Source organism: Mesoplodon mirus (assembly GCF_964341445.2).
Source record: "Mesoplodon mirus genome assembly, chromosome: 15".
NCBI classification, from domain to species: Eukaryota; Metazoa; Chordata; class Mammalia; order Artiodactyla; family Ziphiidae; genus Mesoplodon; species Mesoplodon mirus.
Window position 1 is genome coordinate 42,578,853 of NC_138991.1, and position 16,218 is coordinate 42,595,070.

Consider the following 16,218-nt stretch of genomic DNA (forward strand, 5'->3'; position numbering starts at 1 on the left):
ATAGTAACATATCCAATGTACAAAGTAAGAATTCCACCCCCTAAATGTAATCATTGTTAAGTTTGGAGCCTCTCTTGCCAGCTTTCTCCTATATTCACATAAATATAAATGTAACCATATTTTGAACAAGCATGACACATGGATTGTAGTAAAAACAAAATTTCATTTCAGTCTCCCACTGCTTCTTTAAACTTTATTTCCTCTGCTTCTGTATGAAGATTTGGGAAGGACCCATGCTCTTCCTTTAATTATTAGGTAACAAATACTCCTACTGTTACATTAAGTTGCAAACACAGTCTCTATTCAGTAATTAAAGTGTTCAGCCATGTACAGTATTCAAAACTTCAAAATTAATCCCTCTCCCCTTCCCTGGGCTGTTACAGAGTCAATATTCCTCCTCTCTCCCTGCCTCTCCCCCCATCTACTCCTTCCCTGCTAGTCTTTTCCCTGCTTCTACTCTGCTTCTTTCTCCCCTTAACTATTTCCCTACACACTTCTTCCTTCACTCACTAACTCTTGTTTAATTCCCTTCTAACAAGAGTTGGAGGGTAGCAACTGTGTGGAGGGAATAGAGATCAAGAGATAGGCCAGTTTTTGTACGGTAGCTTCACATTCTCAGCTTGGTGGATGTTTAAAACAGACTCACTTTTGGGAACTTTTATGACTCTTGGAAGGTTCTAGCTAGACCCCTCTCTCTCCAGTCATTTCCATGATCTAGGATAGATATATTTCTATTTTGGGTAATCCCTTGGGACCAGCCTTAGGGCATGAATGAACCCTATTGGACGAGATCCAAGATCATGTTGGCTGACTCATGAAAAACACTCATAATACCTTGTCCCAAGAAAACTTGGGTAGCACAGACTGATCCTAACTCAGCAGCTTCTCCTGGCTCACCCATCAAAGCCATTTCCTTAGTCAGAGTCAGCTGTTCTCAGGCCTTATGCTGCTTTAGCTTTCTCAGACATGAATCATGCACTAGTCCTGGTCTTCTACCCACAGGGGAGGTATATACAGAGCTGTACGAGTGGTCCCCTTGAAGCTGGCACATATGCTTATGGTCAAGGACACTTGACAGCAAAAGAGGCAACATTAATAAATAATTATGCCAGCAACTGTCCTGGGAAAATAAAATAGAATTATACCATAATACTGTTTTGTATTTTGCTTTCTTACATTATTGCATATCATGAACACACTTCCATGTCATCAAATACATTTCCACATAATTTTTAAAGGACTGTAAAATATCCAATTTTATGGATGTGCCAAAGTCAATTCACATTTAATTACTTCGGGCTTATTCTTATCACAAACAGCACAACATGAAGAGTTAGTTGGCTGAACATGCAATAGAAATTTTAAAAAGAAAAAAAAGTCCAAGTCAGAAAATAAACTTACTCTGGTCAAGAATTAAATTATATGTGGAAAAAATGTGATTTAAAAGATTCATTTTAAACCAGTTTATCATTTCAACCGAATTATCAACTGGACCACTTTATTTTCAAATAAAATGCTTTTGTCTGCTCAGGGACTTTGGCTCTAAAATAGTTGGAATAATTGGCTGGAGCTCAGAACACTGTCTTTTCTGTTCTCTTAGCATCAAAATCCACAGGCTGCCGACCTGGCTCCTGGAACCACAGGTAAATGTGGTGCTCTAGGCTCCTACAGCCTAGGAGTAGATTTCAGGGCATTCACTGCCTAAGGCCTATCTTCCAGAACTTTCATTGATCCCTGGAAACAGGGCAGCCTGATCAACATACCAGGAGGAGTGACAGTGCATGAAATGTACAGGTACTGCTCCCCCATGGTAGACACCCTCAAGGCACATCAGATCTTCAACCAAAGGGTTGCCACCCGGCAAGACGCCAGGGGACAGGGTCTAGACTCCAGATGGAGACAATGATTATCTTGGGCTTTAAAGCAGTTTTGAAAAACAAACTCTAGTCTCTTTGCTCCAGCTCCTCACCTAACCCGAGCCCCTATGTTAGGAGACATGACTGCAACTGCTCTTAAGAGGAGGGTGGGCACTGCTAAGGATGAACACCCTCATCAAGCATTATACAGGGGCTTCCCTGGTGGCACAGTGGTTAAGAATCCGCCTGCCAATGCAGGGGACGCAAGTTCGAGCCCTGGTCCAGGAAGATCCCTCATGCCATGGAGCAACTAAGCCCATGCACCACAACTACTGAAGCCTGTGCTCTAGAGCCTGTGAGCCACAACTACTGAGCCCGTGCACCTCAACTACTGAAGCCCACGTGCCTAGAGCCCGTGCTCCACAACAAGAGAAGCCACCGCAATGAGAAGGCCGCGCACCGCAACGGAGAGTAGCCCCCGCTCACTGCAACTAGAGAAAGCCCGTGCGCAGCAACGAAGACCCAATGAAGCCAAAAAAAAGGGTGATAGCATGACATTCATAAACACAAATATAATCTAAAATCTAGGAAGAGAAAGTGGGTGAAATACTGAGGCTAGAAATGTAGAAATGGGAAAATGAACATAGAAAGGCCACTTAAAAGCACGATACTACAGAGTGAACACCAAGTCCATAAGAATATATGCCTTTAGAAGAATAAGGAGGGAGAGAAGGTATTTAAAGGAGCAGGTAGAGAGACAGGGGAGAGGCCAGAAGAGGCAAGAATGGTGTGTATCACAAGCCAGAGTGGACTTTCAATAAAGTCAAGTCTGCACAGTTAAATGCAACACAATCATAGGAGACAATAACTGTAGTTTTTTAGTCACTGGATTTGACTGGAAGGAAGTCAGTGGTAATCTCCAAGAAAACAATTTTAGTAACACTGGTAGGACACCTTTGTCACATCACAAAGGTGAGCTAGAGAATTAGAACTGAGGCTATGGGTTTTAGACAAGTTTAACGTGTTTAATAATAAAAAAAAAAGAATGAAAAATGGGTAAAAATGGCAGAGGATTTTTGATATGGAGAAGAAAAAGATTTAAAGAATACGGAGAGGATGTATGAATAAAGAAGAGAAAGAAAATGCGTCATGGAGATTTGCAACATCAAGGTATTTATGGACATCCAAACTAACACCTTCAAAATAAATTTGTGTTGTGTAAGTTTTTTAAATAATAAGTATATATTATCTGTTTAATCAGAAAAAAAGAGAGTCATTTCCACTTTGGAAAAATGTCAAATATGAACTGAATTTTTAAGAAGCATGCCTCTTTAAATCCCAGAGGCAGATGTTTGTAACACACTCAGTTAAGTATTTCAAAAGCGACTATTTTCCTTCACTGAGTTGCAAACACATAAATGCTCGCTTCTCACCTGGATGAGTGTCTGGTGGGCTGTCTCTCTCCATCATCCACTGCTCCTCCTGCTCCAACTGAGTGATCACCTCTGGCTTATAAAGTTGATGCCCTATTCATGGGAAAAAATGCGTATCTTAGAATTTTAAACTGGGAACAAAAATCTCTCTCAGAACTCATTTCCAACCTGTTTAATCTTTAGGGCCTCTGGATTTGGAAAGGGGAGGCTTCAGAGGCAGCAAACTAAAACTACCCATCTCAAAATCAGGACCTTTTATCTGAGAGGAAAGCAAAAAACAGAGGTTTCTGTCTCCAAAACTGATTAGCATTCTTCCATCCTGGCCTGAACTATATACACAAAAGCTTTGAAGGTTTTCACTACTAAAGGAAAGAAAGCCATGTAGAATGAGTTCCAGTCTTACAGGGATGCCATTCTTACCCAGTGCAACCAGGTTCCTATAGTTCTCCAGCATCACGTCTCGGTAGAGGTTCTTCTGAGCAGGGTATAGCTGGTCCCACTCCTCTCTGGTGAAGTCCACAGCCACGTCCTGGAATGTCAGTGATTCCTGAAACACCAAGTACATCCTTGCTCAGCCAGAAAACTTTTTTTTACAGGGGCCCTTAGGGGAAGAGGCAAAGGTGCTGCAGTAGACAAAGGTTAGGATGTCTAAACAGTTGTGCTGAAAGTCTTCAGGGCTCTGAGTAATCCAGGGCAAAATTTTAGAAGCAACAATTCTATCTTCTATCACCTTTCAAGACAGGTATAAAAACATGCATGAGATAATGCTTGCTTTTAGGCTTTTTACAACCTGCTGCGGAGGAAACTCTCCATATCATCTAAACAATTAAAAAGCTACATGGAAAATTCATGCTATTAAGATTTCAGAATTGAAAGAATTCAGGATATGTTGAAATAGTGAAAGTAGGTATCAAGTTGGTGGATCATGTGTACATCCTTAACAGATTTTTAAGCTTTAGACAGAAGAGGAGAGAGAATATTCCAGTGTGTTTAAAAAGAAAAAAAAAAAAGGCAACAAGGGCATATAGGTTGAGAGTAGAAGGCACGTGATGCATGTTGGGATCAGTAAAAGAAAAAGCCCATCCTCTCCCTTTTTCTTTCTATAATTTTCCTGGACTGTTTAAGAGTAAGTTGCAGAGGGACTTCCCTGGTGGCGCAGTGGTTAAGAATCCACCTGCCAATGCAGGGGACATGGGTTTGAGCCCTGTTCTGGGAAGATCCCACATGCTGCGGAGCAACTAAGCCCGTGCGCCGCAACTAACTGAGCCTGCGCTCTAGAGCCCGTGAGCCACAACTACTGAGCCTGCGTGCCACAACTACTAAAGCCCATGCTCATAGAGCCCGTGCTCTGCAACAAGAGAAGCCACCCAATGAGAAGCCGGCGCACCGCAATGAAGAGTAGTTCCCGCTCGCGGCAACTAGAGAAAGCCTGCGAGCAGAAACGAAGACCCAACGTGGCCAAAAATAAATAAATAAAAATAAATAAATCTATTAAAAAAAAAGCATAAGTTGCAGAGGTGATGCCCCTTTACCCCTAAAAAATTTGTTTATTTCCTAAATACAAGGAATCCTCTTAGTAACAACAGTAGAATGATCAAAACCAGGAAATTAACATCGATACAGTGCTGTTGTCTAAGCTATATACTTATTCAGATTTCACTAAATGTCCTAATAATGTCCTTTATAACAAAAATCAAGATTTTTGGTTGTCTTGTATCTTTTGCCTTCTTGAATCTGCAACAGTTCCTCAGCCCTTCTTTGTATTTCCTAACACTGACATTTTGAAAACACAGGCTAGTTATTTTGTAGAATAAACCTCAATTTGGGCTTGTCTAATGTCTCATCATGAGTAGATTCACACTATGCATTTATGGCAGGAATAGTTCAGGAGCGATGCTGGGTTCTTCTCAGTGAATTGTACGCATTGTTGACTAGTTCCATTACTGGCAATGTTAACTTTGATAATTTGGTTAAGGTGGTTACCTACCAGTAATTTCCCCTGGAAGATTACTATTGAATCCTGTAATTACTAAGTTTCTTGTGGGGGAGCTACTTTGTTCCTCCTCAAACTTTCACCCACTCATTTTGGCTTTCACTGATAATACTTGCCTGAACCAACTGCAATTTTCATGGTGCTTTTTTAATGCCAACACTCTTTGTACATTATTAGTTGGCTTTCTACTGTGCTGAAGAAGTTTCCCTTCCTATTTATTCATTAATTTATATGAGGTGGATTTACTTACTTATTTTATTCTATAAGTTATAATCATTTACTATCACTATTTTAAAAATGCTCCTAGATGGTCCTAGATTTAGCCAGAAGAAGCCCCTTCAAACTGGCTTCTTTGTTCTTTTGAAATGTACCTATCATTCTTTGAGTACTCTACTTTTGGGGATAGAAAGATGTTCTTTCAAGGCTCATGTTGTGCTTTTCCTGCTCCAAACCTGGAATCAGCCATTTCTCAAAGGATCCCTGATTCCTTCTAATGGTCAAATACTGAGCAGCTCTGCTTCCCACTAGAAGATCTACAGGGTCACAGTCTGTCATGTTCTGCTCTGTTGGTCAAATACTGAGTGGCTATGTCTGGTTCCTTTTAATGGAGAATGGCACTTGGACACCAATATCTGGGCACTAGATGTGTTCAATGCTACTGGAGTATTACTGCTTCTAGGCCCTCTCAGGGGTCGCACCTGGGAAAGAGAGGAATATACATAATGATGTATGTATATACACACAACTCCATACCCAATTCTGTATTTAGTTATATGTATTAAAACCCATGAGTCCACACTGACACCTCTAATTCTAATCCAACATGGCAAGGTTCATTCCATCCTCCTCTCTTTTCATATCTCTAATTCCCTTCTCTGACCATGAGAAACCTGACTCCTATTATGCACAATGAATTTACTTATTTGCTCAATCCTAGAATGTAAAGAAAGTGGTTTCAGTATTGCTAACACATGCCTCAGTGCAAAACAAGCCTAAAAATGAGAGTTCACTATTTAGAACTGTTTTGCTTTTAGCCTGAGGACATAGAGTATAAATAACTATTTAGGTTCAAAAGTTAACTCCTTTTCAGTGTGGTTATATCAGTAATTTGAAGTACAGTTTGGTTCACTTGTTTCTGTTTGTATTCAATTTTAAGCCCTCCTCCCATACCACCCCGCTCCATTCCCTCTTTTTCACCCCAGTCCCATATAAGCCCTACAAGTAACCAAACTCATTAGACTCAAGTTTACCCTTCCAATGTCTCTTTTTGCTCAAACAAGCAAATAGATCTATATGCATATTTTAAAAATATTTATTTGTTTGCGCCGGATCTTAGTTGCAGCAGGTGGGCTCCTTAGTTGTGGCTCGTGGGCTCCTTAGTTGCGGCACGTGAACTCTTAGTTGCAGCATGCATGTGGGATCGAGTTGCCTGACCAGGGATCAAACCCGGGCCCCCTGCATTGGGAGTGCGGAGTTTATCCACTGCGCAACCAGGGAAGTCCCTATATGCATATTTTTATGTCCTCTTCTTTCTTACACAAAAGTAGCATTTTACAGATACTCTTTTGCGCTTTGATATTTTTTCACTGAACAGCTTATCCTGGAAATCCCTCCACATCAATTCATAGATATTTTCCTCATTCTTTTTTATAGCTGGATGGGACAGTGTGAATGTTCCACAATTTATTTAACTAGGCTATTAACAGACATTTTAGCTGCCTTCTACTCTTTTGCTACTACAAATCATGATGTAATGAATTATCTTTTATGTATATTATTCTGCAATTGCATGTAAGTCTACCTCTAGAATCCAAAAGAGCATATGAATCTGCAATTTTGATATATATTGTCAAACTGACCTCCACAGGGGTTGTATCAGTTCTGTAATTATCTATTGCTGTATAACAAACCACCCCCAAATTTAGTGCCTCAAAACAACAACAATCATTTATTTTGCTCACAGAATCTGTAACATGCGCAGGACTCAGTGAGACTAGCTCATCTTTGTTCCATTTTGTTTCAGTTGGGGCGGCTCAACTTTGGGCTGTAGGATTCACTTTTAAGAGGCTCATTCATGTGGCTGGCAAGTTGGTGCTGGCTGTCAGCTGTGAGCTCAACCAGGGGCCTCAGGTTCTCTCCATACGGGCCTCTCCACAGGCTGCTTGGGCTTCCTCACGGCATGGTAGCTGGACCCCAAATGCAAAACTCCCAAGAGAACCAGCTTTCATCATCCAGCCTCAAGAGTCACATAGCTTCACTAAAAAAAGAGGTGATATATGTGTATGTATAACTGATTCACTTTGCTGTACAGCAGAAACTAACACAACATTGTAAATCAACTAGACTCCAATAAAAATTAAAAAAAAAAAAAAGAGAGAGAGAGAGTCACATAGCTTCAGTTCCACCACAGTCACAGGCCTGCCCAGATCCAAGGGGAAGGAACACACTCCCACATCTCTTGACAGAAAGAGTACTTAAATCATAGTATATGAGGAGCCTATGGAATGGGAGAAATTGTGCCATTTTCAGAAATACAATCTGCTACTGTCTACCCTCTGAATGTAAACATTCACATCCCTCCCACATGCAAAATACACTCATCTTCCTCAAGACCCCCATGTTTCATCCCGTTAGAGCGTCAGTGTGAAGTCCAGGATCTTGTCACCTATATCAGGTCCACATGAAGACGAGGATCTTTGAGCACAGTTCCTCAGGTACAGTTCCTTGAAAGCTTTCTCCCTATTTTTCCTTCTGTGAGCTAAAGAACTAGTTATCTGGCCCCACCCTCTATCCTTCACAAACTTGAAGTGGTGGGAAAGGCATAGAAATAACCACTAAGACACTCCCATTCAAGTACACAGCAACTCATAGCAATTCTAAAATGTAGCTGAGCTGGGCACATGTTGAGAGATGTGAATGACAAATAGTTTTCTTTTCAAGCTCAGTAATTCCTGGCTCCTTTATATTTATTTTTTAGACTTTTTTAAAAATTGAAATATTTTTTATGTACAATATTATATGTTACAGGTACAGAGTACAGTGATTCACAAATTTAAAGGTTATACTCCATTTATAGTTATTATAAAATACTGGCTATATTCCCTGTGTTGTATACCCTTGTAGCTTATTTTGTACATGATAGCTTGTACCTCTTAATCCCCTACCAATTGTATTGCCCCTCTCCGCTTCCCTCTCCCCACTAGTTTGTTCTCTGTATCTGCAAGTCGGCTTTTTTTGTTTTATTCACTAGTTTGTTGTGTTTTTTAGATTACACGTGTAAGTGATATCATACAGTATTTGTCTTTCTCTGACTTATGTCATTTAGCATAATGCCCTCCAAGTTCATCCATGTTGCTGCAAATGGCAAAATTTCATTCCTTTTTATGACTGAGTAGTATTTTGTTGTATATATATATGTGTATATATATATATACATATATATATATATACACACACACACCACATCTTTATCCATTCATCTGTTGATGGACACTGAGGTTGCTTCCATATCTTGGTAATTGTAAATGCCACTCTGATCATTGGGGTGCATGTATCTTTTCAAATTAGTGTTTTAGATTTTTTTGGATATATACTCAGGAGTGGAATTGCTGGGTCATGTGGTCGTTCTATTTTTAGTTTTTTGAGAGAGCTCCATACTGTTCTCCACAGTGGCTGCACCAATTTACATTCCCACCAACACTGCATGAGGGTTCCCTTTTCTCCACATCCTTGCCAAAACAGTTATTTGTGTTCTTTTTGATGGCAGCCATTCTGACAAGTGTGAGGTGATATCTCATTGTGGTTTTGATTTGCATTTCACTGATGATTAGCAATGTTGAGCATATTTTCATGTCTGGTTCTTGTATATTTAAGTTCTTTTTTTATCTTCTTTTTCCTCTAGCATTTTACTTTAGGCAGCCAGAAGCTGCCAGTTGGCACTTTTAATCTTCTACCTGTAAATCTCCTTAAGTAAATCATTGAGTCCATTAAGTACATTTCCTATTTTCCTTGTTACTGAAGGTGACAGTGTTGACCAAAATTCCTTCCTCAAGCTTCCCCTTTCCTCCAGCTCATAGTAAGATTTTCCTTATTATCTTTTAAGCCCTGTGAAAGGTCCCATAGGCCTCCACTAACTCTCCTTGAGGCCGTTATGATTCTACTAATAATCTTTTCCTTTCCATCTTCTGCCCTTTGTTCAACTGGCTCTGCTGCAAAGCCGATGCCACATGTTCTATGTTTGTTTTGGTAGCACATCACTTCCAGGTAACAAAACCTGTATCAGTTATTTATCTATCGCTGCATAATAAACCACCTCAAAACTTGGGGGATTAAAACAGCAACTATCATTGATTTTGCTCACAAATCTGTAATCTGGGCATAACTTAGTGGGGACAGCTTGCCTCTGATCTACATGGCATCAGCTGGGAGGGCTTGACTGTGGTCTACTTTCTTTTTTTTTTTAGCTAATTGGGCCTCTCACTGTTGTGGCCTCTCCCATTGCGGAGCACAGGCTCCGGACGCGCTGGCTCAGCGGCCATGGCTCACGGGCCCAGCCACTCCATGGCATGTGGGATCCTCCCTTACTGGGGTACGAACCCGTGTCCCCTGCATCGTCAGGCGGACTCTCAACCACTGCGCCACCAGGGAAGCCCTGTGGTCTACTTTCAAGATGGCTCACTCACATGGCTGGCAAGTTGGTACTGGCTCTCAGGTGAGAGCTCAGCCAGGTCTGTGGGCCTTGGTTCCTCTCCATGTAGGTTTCTCCATGAGCTGTTTGGATTTGTGTGTGTGTGTGTGTGTCTGTGGCAAGGTGGCTGGATTTAGACCAAGCATCATGAGAGAATGAAGTGGAAGTCTTACTGCCTCTTATGACCTGTCTTGAAAGTCACATAGTTTCACTTCTACCGGTCACAAGCTTACACAGATTCAATGGAGGGAACACTGACCTCGATGTCTCTTGATGGGATGAATGTCAAAGTCATTGTATAGAAAGCATTTTGGATGGCAGATATTTGGTTATTTTTCTGGAAATGCAATCTGCCACACACTCACATTAGCAATGTAAGAGAGTGTCTGTTTTCCCAAAGCTTTGCCAAGAAAGTATGTTATCAAGCTTGTGGAAAATATCAACCCCATAGGAAATACAAAGCTTGGTGATAAAATGTCAAGCTTTCTCTAGTTTTAATTTAAATTTCCTCTTCTTATGAGTACAGATAAACATTTTTCCTGTGTTTAAGATGCATTTGAATTTTCTTTCCTGTGAATTGTCTTTTTATGTTGTTTTTCAATTGGACTCCTAATCTCTTACCTGATTTAGAGGAGTGTTTTATTATTATTATAAAGACTACTATTATTATTAGAAAGATTACCCCACTACAATTTGAGTAGCAAAAATATTTTTCCAAATTTGACATGTCTTTTTACTTTGCTTACAGTTTTCTTTTCTCATACAGATTTTTGGGTATTTTTAAAGAGTTGAACCCATCAATTTTTTCTTTTATGGCTTCTGGATTCTCAGTTGTAATTAGAAAGTCTTTACTCAGTGAACGCTATAAAGGAATTCCCCCATTTTATTCTTGTGTAACTTCTATGGCTTAATTTTTCACATTTAAATATTTGATCAATTTGAAGACTATTCTGATGTAAAGTATGGGGTATGGATTCAACTTTACCTTTTTCCAGGTGGCTCCACAGAAATACCATCAATTATTGAATAAACCATCTTTTCACCACTGGTTTGAGATGGACCTATATTATATGCTAAATTCCTATTTGTTCAACAGATATTTATTCAGTGCTTCCTACATGCCAACTATAGTGCTTGAGATATACTAGTGAACAAGAGACTAAAATTCTCTTCCTTTATGAAACTCTAGCAGAGGAAGTAGAAGATAAACATGATAACTAGGTAAATTACATAGTGTGTTAGCAGATAAAAGGAGTAGAGGAAGAGGGTTTGAGAATGTCGAGGTGAGGCAGTTGCAATTTTATATAAGGTGGTCAGGGAAGATATAATTGAAGAGGTGACAATGGAGAAAAGACTTGAAAAGTTAACAGTGCAAAGGCAAGAGTGTGTGTGGCATGATCAAGGAAGATGAGGCCAGGGTAGCTAGAGTGGAATGAGCAAGGGGGAGAAGTAAACGATGAAGTCAGAGAGGTAACAGGTCCAGATTCTGTAGGACTGTTTAGGCCATCATAAGGACTTTGGATTTTACTCTGAGTGAAGCAGGAGCCATGCGTTTTGAGAAAAGGACTGACATGGTCTGATCTACCATTACCCTGCTATTTCCTGGACTACATCTTTTTTTTTTTTTAACATCTTTATTGGAGTATAATTGCTTTACAATGGTGTGTTAGTTTCTGCTTTATAACAAAGTGAATCAGCTATACACATACATATATCCCCGTATCTCCTCCCTCTTGCGTCTCCCTCCCACGCTCCCTATCCCACCCCTCTAGGTGGTCACAAAGCACTGAGCTGATCTCCCTGTGCTATGCGGCTGCTTCCCACTAGCTATCTATTTTATATTTGGTAGTGTGTATATGTCCATGCCACTCTCTCACTTCGTCCCAGCTTACCCTTCCCCCTCCCCGTGTCCTCAAGTCCATTCTCTACGTGGGCTACATTTTTTGAAGTCATCTTTTTTTTTCCTTTGTCTTTACCCCTCTCGCTAATCTCTACTGTTTCCCAGAGCAAAGCACTCAAGTCCACCTATTTTTCTCCATCTTCTAATTTTAAGGTATTACTTTCTATCATCTAGAATACTGCAATAGCTTCCTAAGGGATCTCTCCCCTTTCCTTTCTTGCCTTTCACAAATGAACTTACTATCTAGCACGCACCAGGGTGATGTCTAAAGTAGAATTCAGTTACTTATTATGTTACTACCTTGCTTAAATTTACTCAAAGGCTTTCCACTGCACTTAGAATAAAAAGTGAACTTCTTATTATGGTCATAAAGCCCTGTATACGTAGCCCCTGCATACTTCTCCAAGCTTATTCCAAGTCCCCCTCTCCGTCCACTCCAACAACAGAGGCCTTCTTTTGATTTCTCAAATATACCCATAGATTTTGTACATGATGTTTAGCACATGCCTAAAATGCTCTTTTCCATTTACTTTTTTTCCCCCAAATCTGCTTTTTTATTGACCTCAGAAGCTGTCATCAAGCTTCATTATATCCAATTTAGTTTTCTCTGGTACATTGTTTATAATTTTAAAAAAATTTTAAAATAAATTTTATTTATTTATTTATTTATGGCTGCGTTGGGTCCTCGTTGCAGCACGCAGTCTTTCTCTAGTTGCAACAAGCAGAGGCTACTCTTTGTTGCGGTGCACGGGCTTCTCACTGCGGTGGCTTCTCTCATTGCAGAGCATGGGCTCTAGGCACGCAGACTTCAGTAGTTGTGGCACGTGGGCTCAGTAGTTGTGGCTCGCAGGCTCTAGAGTGCAGGCTCAGTAGTTGTGGCGCATGGGCTTAGTTGCTCTGCAGCATGTGGGATCTTCCTGGACCAGGGCTCGAAACCCTGTCCCCTGCATCGGCAGGCGGATTCTTAACCCTTGCGCCACCAGGGAAGCCCTAAAATATTTTTGAACAGGTGTATTTATACGGTTCAAAAAAGGTCTCACATTCCTGGTACAACTGACCTGGTCCCCACCTCCATTCCCACAGATAATCGCTATTATCAGTATTTTATGTATTCTTCTAGAGTTTCTTCGTGTAAATATAAGCAGATACAAATTTCTTATTCTTTCCAGTGCCCTGGTGTCCAGATATAGAGCAGTTCAACTGGGTTGCAACCTGTGAACAGATGTTGCTATGAGGTTGTAGAGATGGTCTACTTACTTTTTATAACTCCTATATTCTCCTTCACATCCCACCTTAAATTTCGCTTCCCCAGAAAGTTCTTCCCTGATTCCCTAATGCATATTCACAATGCCTTATTCTTATTATGTATAATAAACATCTCAATTTGCAATTCCTTAGTATATGTGCTGAATGTCTGTCTCTGCTAAACAACTTGGGTTTAGGACCATGTCTGTTTTGCTCACTGATGTAGTTCTGATGCCCAATTTCTGGCACATAGCAACTGCTCAAAAAATACTTGTTGAATGAATGAATCATCTTTCTTCTGAACAAAGTAAATGGTTCTGGAAAATTAAAGCAAACTCCTCTGGCTAGAATGCCAAGAAGCAGATACGCTACCTTAGTTCTCAATGTCTTTCTATCCCTGTCTGTGGGGAGCCTTACAATTAAGAGTAAACTGAATGAATCTATTCCTTGCAACCCAAAGCACTGATGTACCAAATAAATGCTAAAGCTCGGCAGACGGTCTCCTTATGGTCCCTGCTCTTGCTCAAGTTCTATTTCCTGTCTTCTCTCATGTCCAAATACTACCTGATATCAGCACAAATTCAAACTCTCTTTTCCTCATGAAGTCTTTCCTCGCCCCTCCATTCTTCTTTTGCCTTTTCTTTTTTTTTTAATTTATTTTTATTTTTTTGGCTGCATCAGGTCTTAGTTGTGGTGCGCAGGCTCTTCATTGCGGCATGCGGGCTTCTCTCTAGTTACAGCGTGCAGGCTCCTCTCTAGTTGTGGCGTGCAGGTTTTCTTCCTCTAGTTGTGGCACGTGGGGTCCAGGGCACAGGGGCTCTGTAGTTTGCAGTACGTGGGCTCTCTAGTTGAGGTGCCCGGGGGTTCAGTAATTGTGGTGTGCGGGCTTCACTGCCCTGCGGCATGTGGTATCTTAGTTCCCTGACCAGGGATTGAACCTGCGCCCCATGCATTGGAAGGCGGATTCTTTACCACTGGACCACCAGGGAAGTCCTGGCCCCCTCCAGTCTTATTTATTTATTTATGGCTGCGTTGGGTCTTCATTGCTGCGCACGGGCTTTCTCTAGTTGTGGCGAGCGGGGACTACTCTTCGTTGCGGTGTGTGGGCTTCTCATTGCAGTGGCTTCTCTTGTTGGGGAGCACAGGCTCTAGGCGTGTGGGCTTCAGTAGTTGTGGCACGTGGGCTCAGTAGTTGTGGCTCGTGGGCTCTAGAGCACAGGCTCAGTTGTTGTGGCCCATGGGCTTAGCTGCTCCGCAGCATGTGGGATCTTCCCGGACCAGAGCTCGAACCCATGTCCCCTGAACTGGCAGGCGGATTCTCAACCACTGAGCCACCAGAGAAGCCCCCGCCACTCCAGTCTTAATTGGACTTCTCTCCTCTCTGAGCACCTGCTGTATTTGTTGTCTTTGACATTCAGAGAAGAACCTAACATTACACTTTTCTGAATATTAATTGTGTGATGTAGGCTTTAAAAAATCTCCTCCAATGAGTTTGCTACCTGTGGATAATGATTATCTCATAACAACATGGAACAACAGAAGTCCTCCTTTCTGAAGCAATCGAGACTGGTATCTGGTATGTACCAGCTGGTTAAAGTGGAGATCCATAAACAATATCTCAAAGATTTAAACATTTAAATTTAAAATATATAAGTGTACATTTATTCCCTTATCTTTTGATATGAGAATGATTTTAATGATTGAGTGTCCATATCCAAAATGTATCACTTCCTGTTTCATTAAATCAGAACAAGCAAATGACTCTTAGGAAATAATACTGGTATAGAACCCTCTGAGATTTTTAGGATTTTCCTTCAATGTTTTACAGTTTTGCTCACACCTAATTTGACAGCAATATTTTAAAAGGTGACTGGTATTTACTGAGTCTTTCCAAAGCATTCAACTAGTTTTCATAGAAACAACTTATCATATTTATACCTCATAGAGGTTTACATCATACTTAATCAAATTGTAACAACTGGTTTAAACAGGTTTTGGAAGAGATACAACAGATTCTTGATAAATATTAACTTGTGGCAGCAGATGTTCTCAGGTACATTAATAGTCCTGTTACCTTCAAGCAGTCACAGTGACTTGGGCATCATTCATTGTTTGCAGACAGAGTGGCAAATGTTGTGTGAATTCTAGTGAGCTATTTAAGGGAAGGGTGATTAAAACACAGCCTATGGCTTCTTGTGTTACCTTTACAACATCTAGCTCAGACATGAGTCCATGATCTGGTAAAAATGCTGAAGGAGAGAAGAGCTATAAAGGGGCATGTAAGGAGAGTGGGAAACATCCTGTAGAGATCAGCATCTGTCACAAGAGTCTCAAGTGCTCTGGATTTTGGGGGCTTAGTACTTCTGAAAATTGAAAAATAAAAGTGCCCGCATTCTGAGAACTATAATAGCATTTCAGAGGAGAGTAAAACTGAACTTACCTGAGACCGCTGTACCTGTGATCCAACATTCATTTCCTTCTCCATGTTTCCCTCCTGGGAAAGTACAGCATTCTGAGAAGGCATTACTGGGAAAAAGAGAAAAGAAGAATCCTGTCAACGTATGACATTAAGGCTGAACCTAAATCTTGGACCTTTTGTTTTGGATTAGGATGGCAAACGGTTTAGAGAGAAGCCCTCTAAGACATAAGCCTAAAGGCTGGGTGACTTAACTGTGACATTCTTGTTCCTCTATCACATTGAGGAACATAATGCAGGACTTTCTCTCCTCTGTAGTATAACTCCACTTGTTGTGACATATGGGAAGCTCAAAGGTGCTCACTGGTTTTCAGCCCTAGCTACACACTTGGGGAATTTTAAAACGATGCCAGTGCTTAGCCCCTATTCCCAGAGATTTGGATTTAATGGTCTAGGGTGATCCTGGGCAACAGCATTTTAAATTCTGAAGTCTCCAAGTGATTCTAAGTGGGAAATGAGAACCACTGAGATGAGGTGATGCAGAGAACATACATTAAGGGCCTATTCTTACCCTTTAAGGGGATAAACTCATCCCTAACCTCAAACTCCAGACATCTCTACTCTCTTTAAGATGACCCTTCTAATATAGAAGTGAGATTTCACTCTTTTCATTTTTCAGAATGTTCGC

At 40.8% G+C, this 16,218-nt stretch overlaps 2 protein-coding genes across 6 annotated transcripts in view; one reads left to right on the plus strand and one right to left on the minus strand.

The window, feature by feature from the left end:
- The window catches only part of SEPTIN14 (septin 14), a gene marked incomplete at both ends in the record, with an annotated part of 568,759 nt that overhangs the window by 493,853 nt on the left and 58,688 nt on the right, over nt 1-16,218 (plus strand). The gene's annotated exons all lie outside the window — the stretch shown is intronic.
- LOC309817503 (small ribosomal subunit protein uS17m) overlaps nt 1-16,218 on the minus strand; it is a 43,921-nt gene that overhangs the window by 16,828 nt on the left and 10,875 nt on the right. For 4 of the 5 annotated variants that reach the window (XM_082645864.1, XM_082645862.1, XM_082645861.1 and 1 more), the window contains exons 3-5: nt 15,555-15,640; nt 3,710-3,836; nt 3,290-3,382 (exon numbers count right to left, since the gene is read on the minus strand). In XM_082645864.1, the coding sequence (XP_082501990.1) occupies nt 3,290-3,382; nt 3,710-3,836; nt 15,555-15,638 (304 nt within the window). In that variant the 5' untranslated portion in view covers nt 15,639-15,640. Of the gene's footprint in view, nt 1-3,289; nt 3,383-3,709; nt 3,837-7,243; nt 7,540-15,554; nt 15,641-16,218 lie in introns of those variants that run through there. The other variant, XM_082645863.1, reaches the window with a different exon arrangement.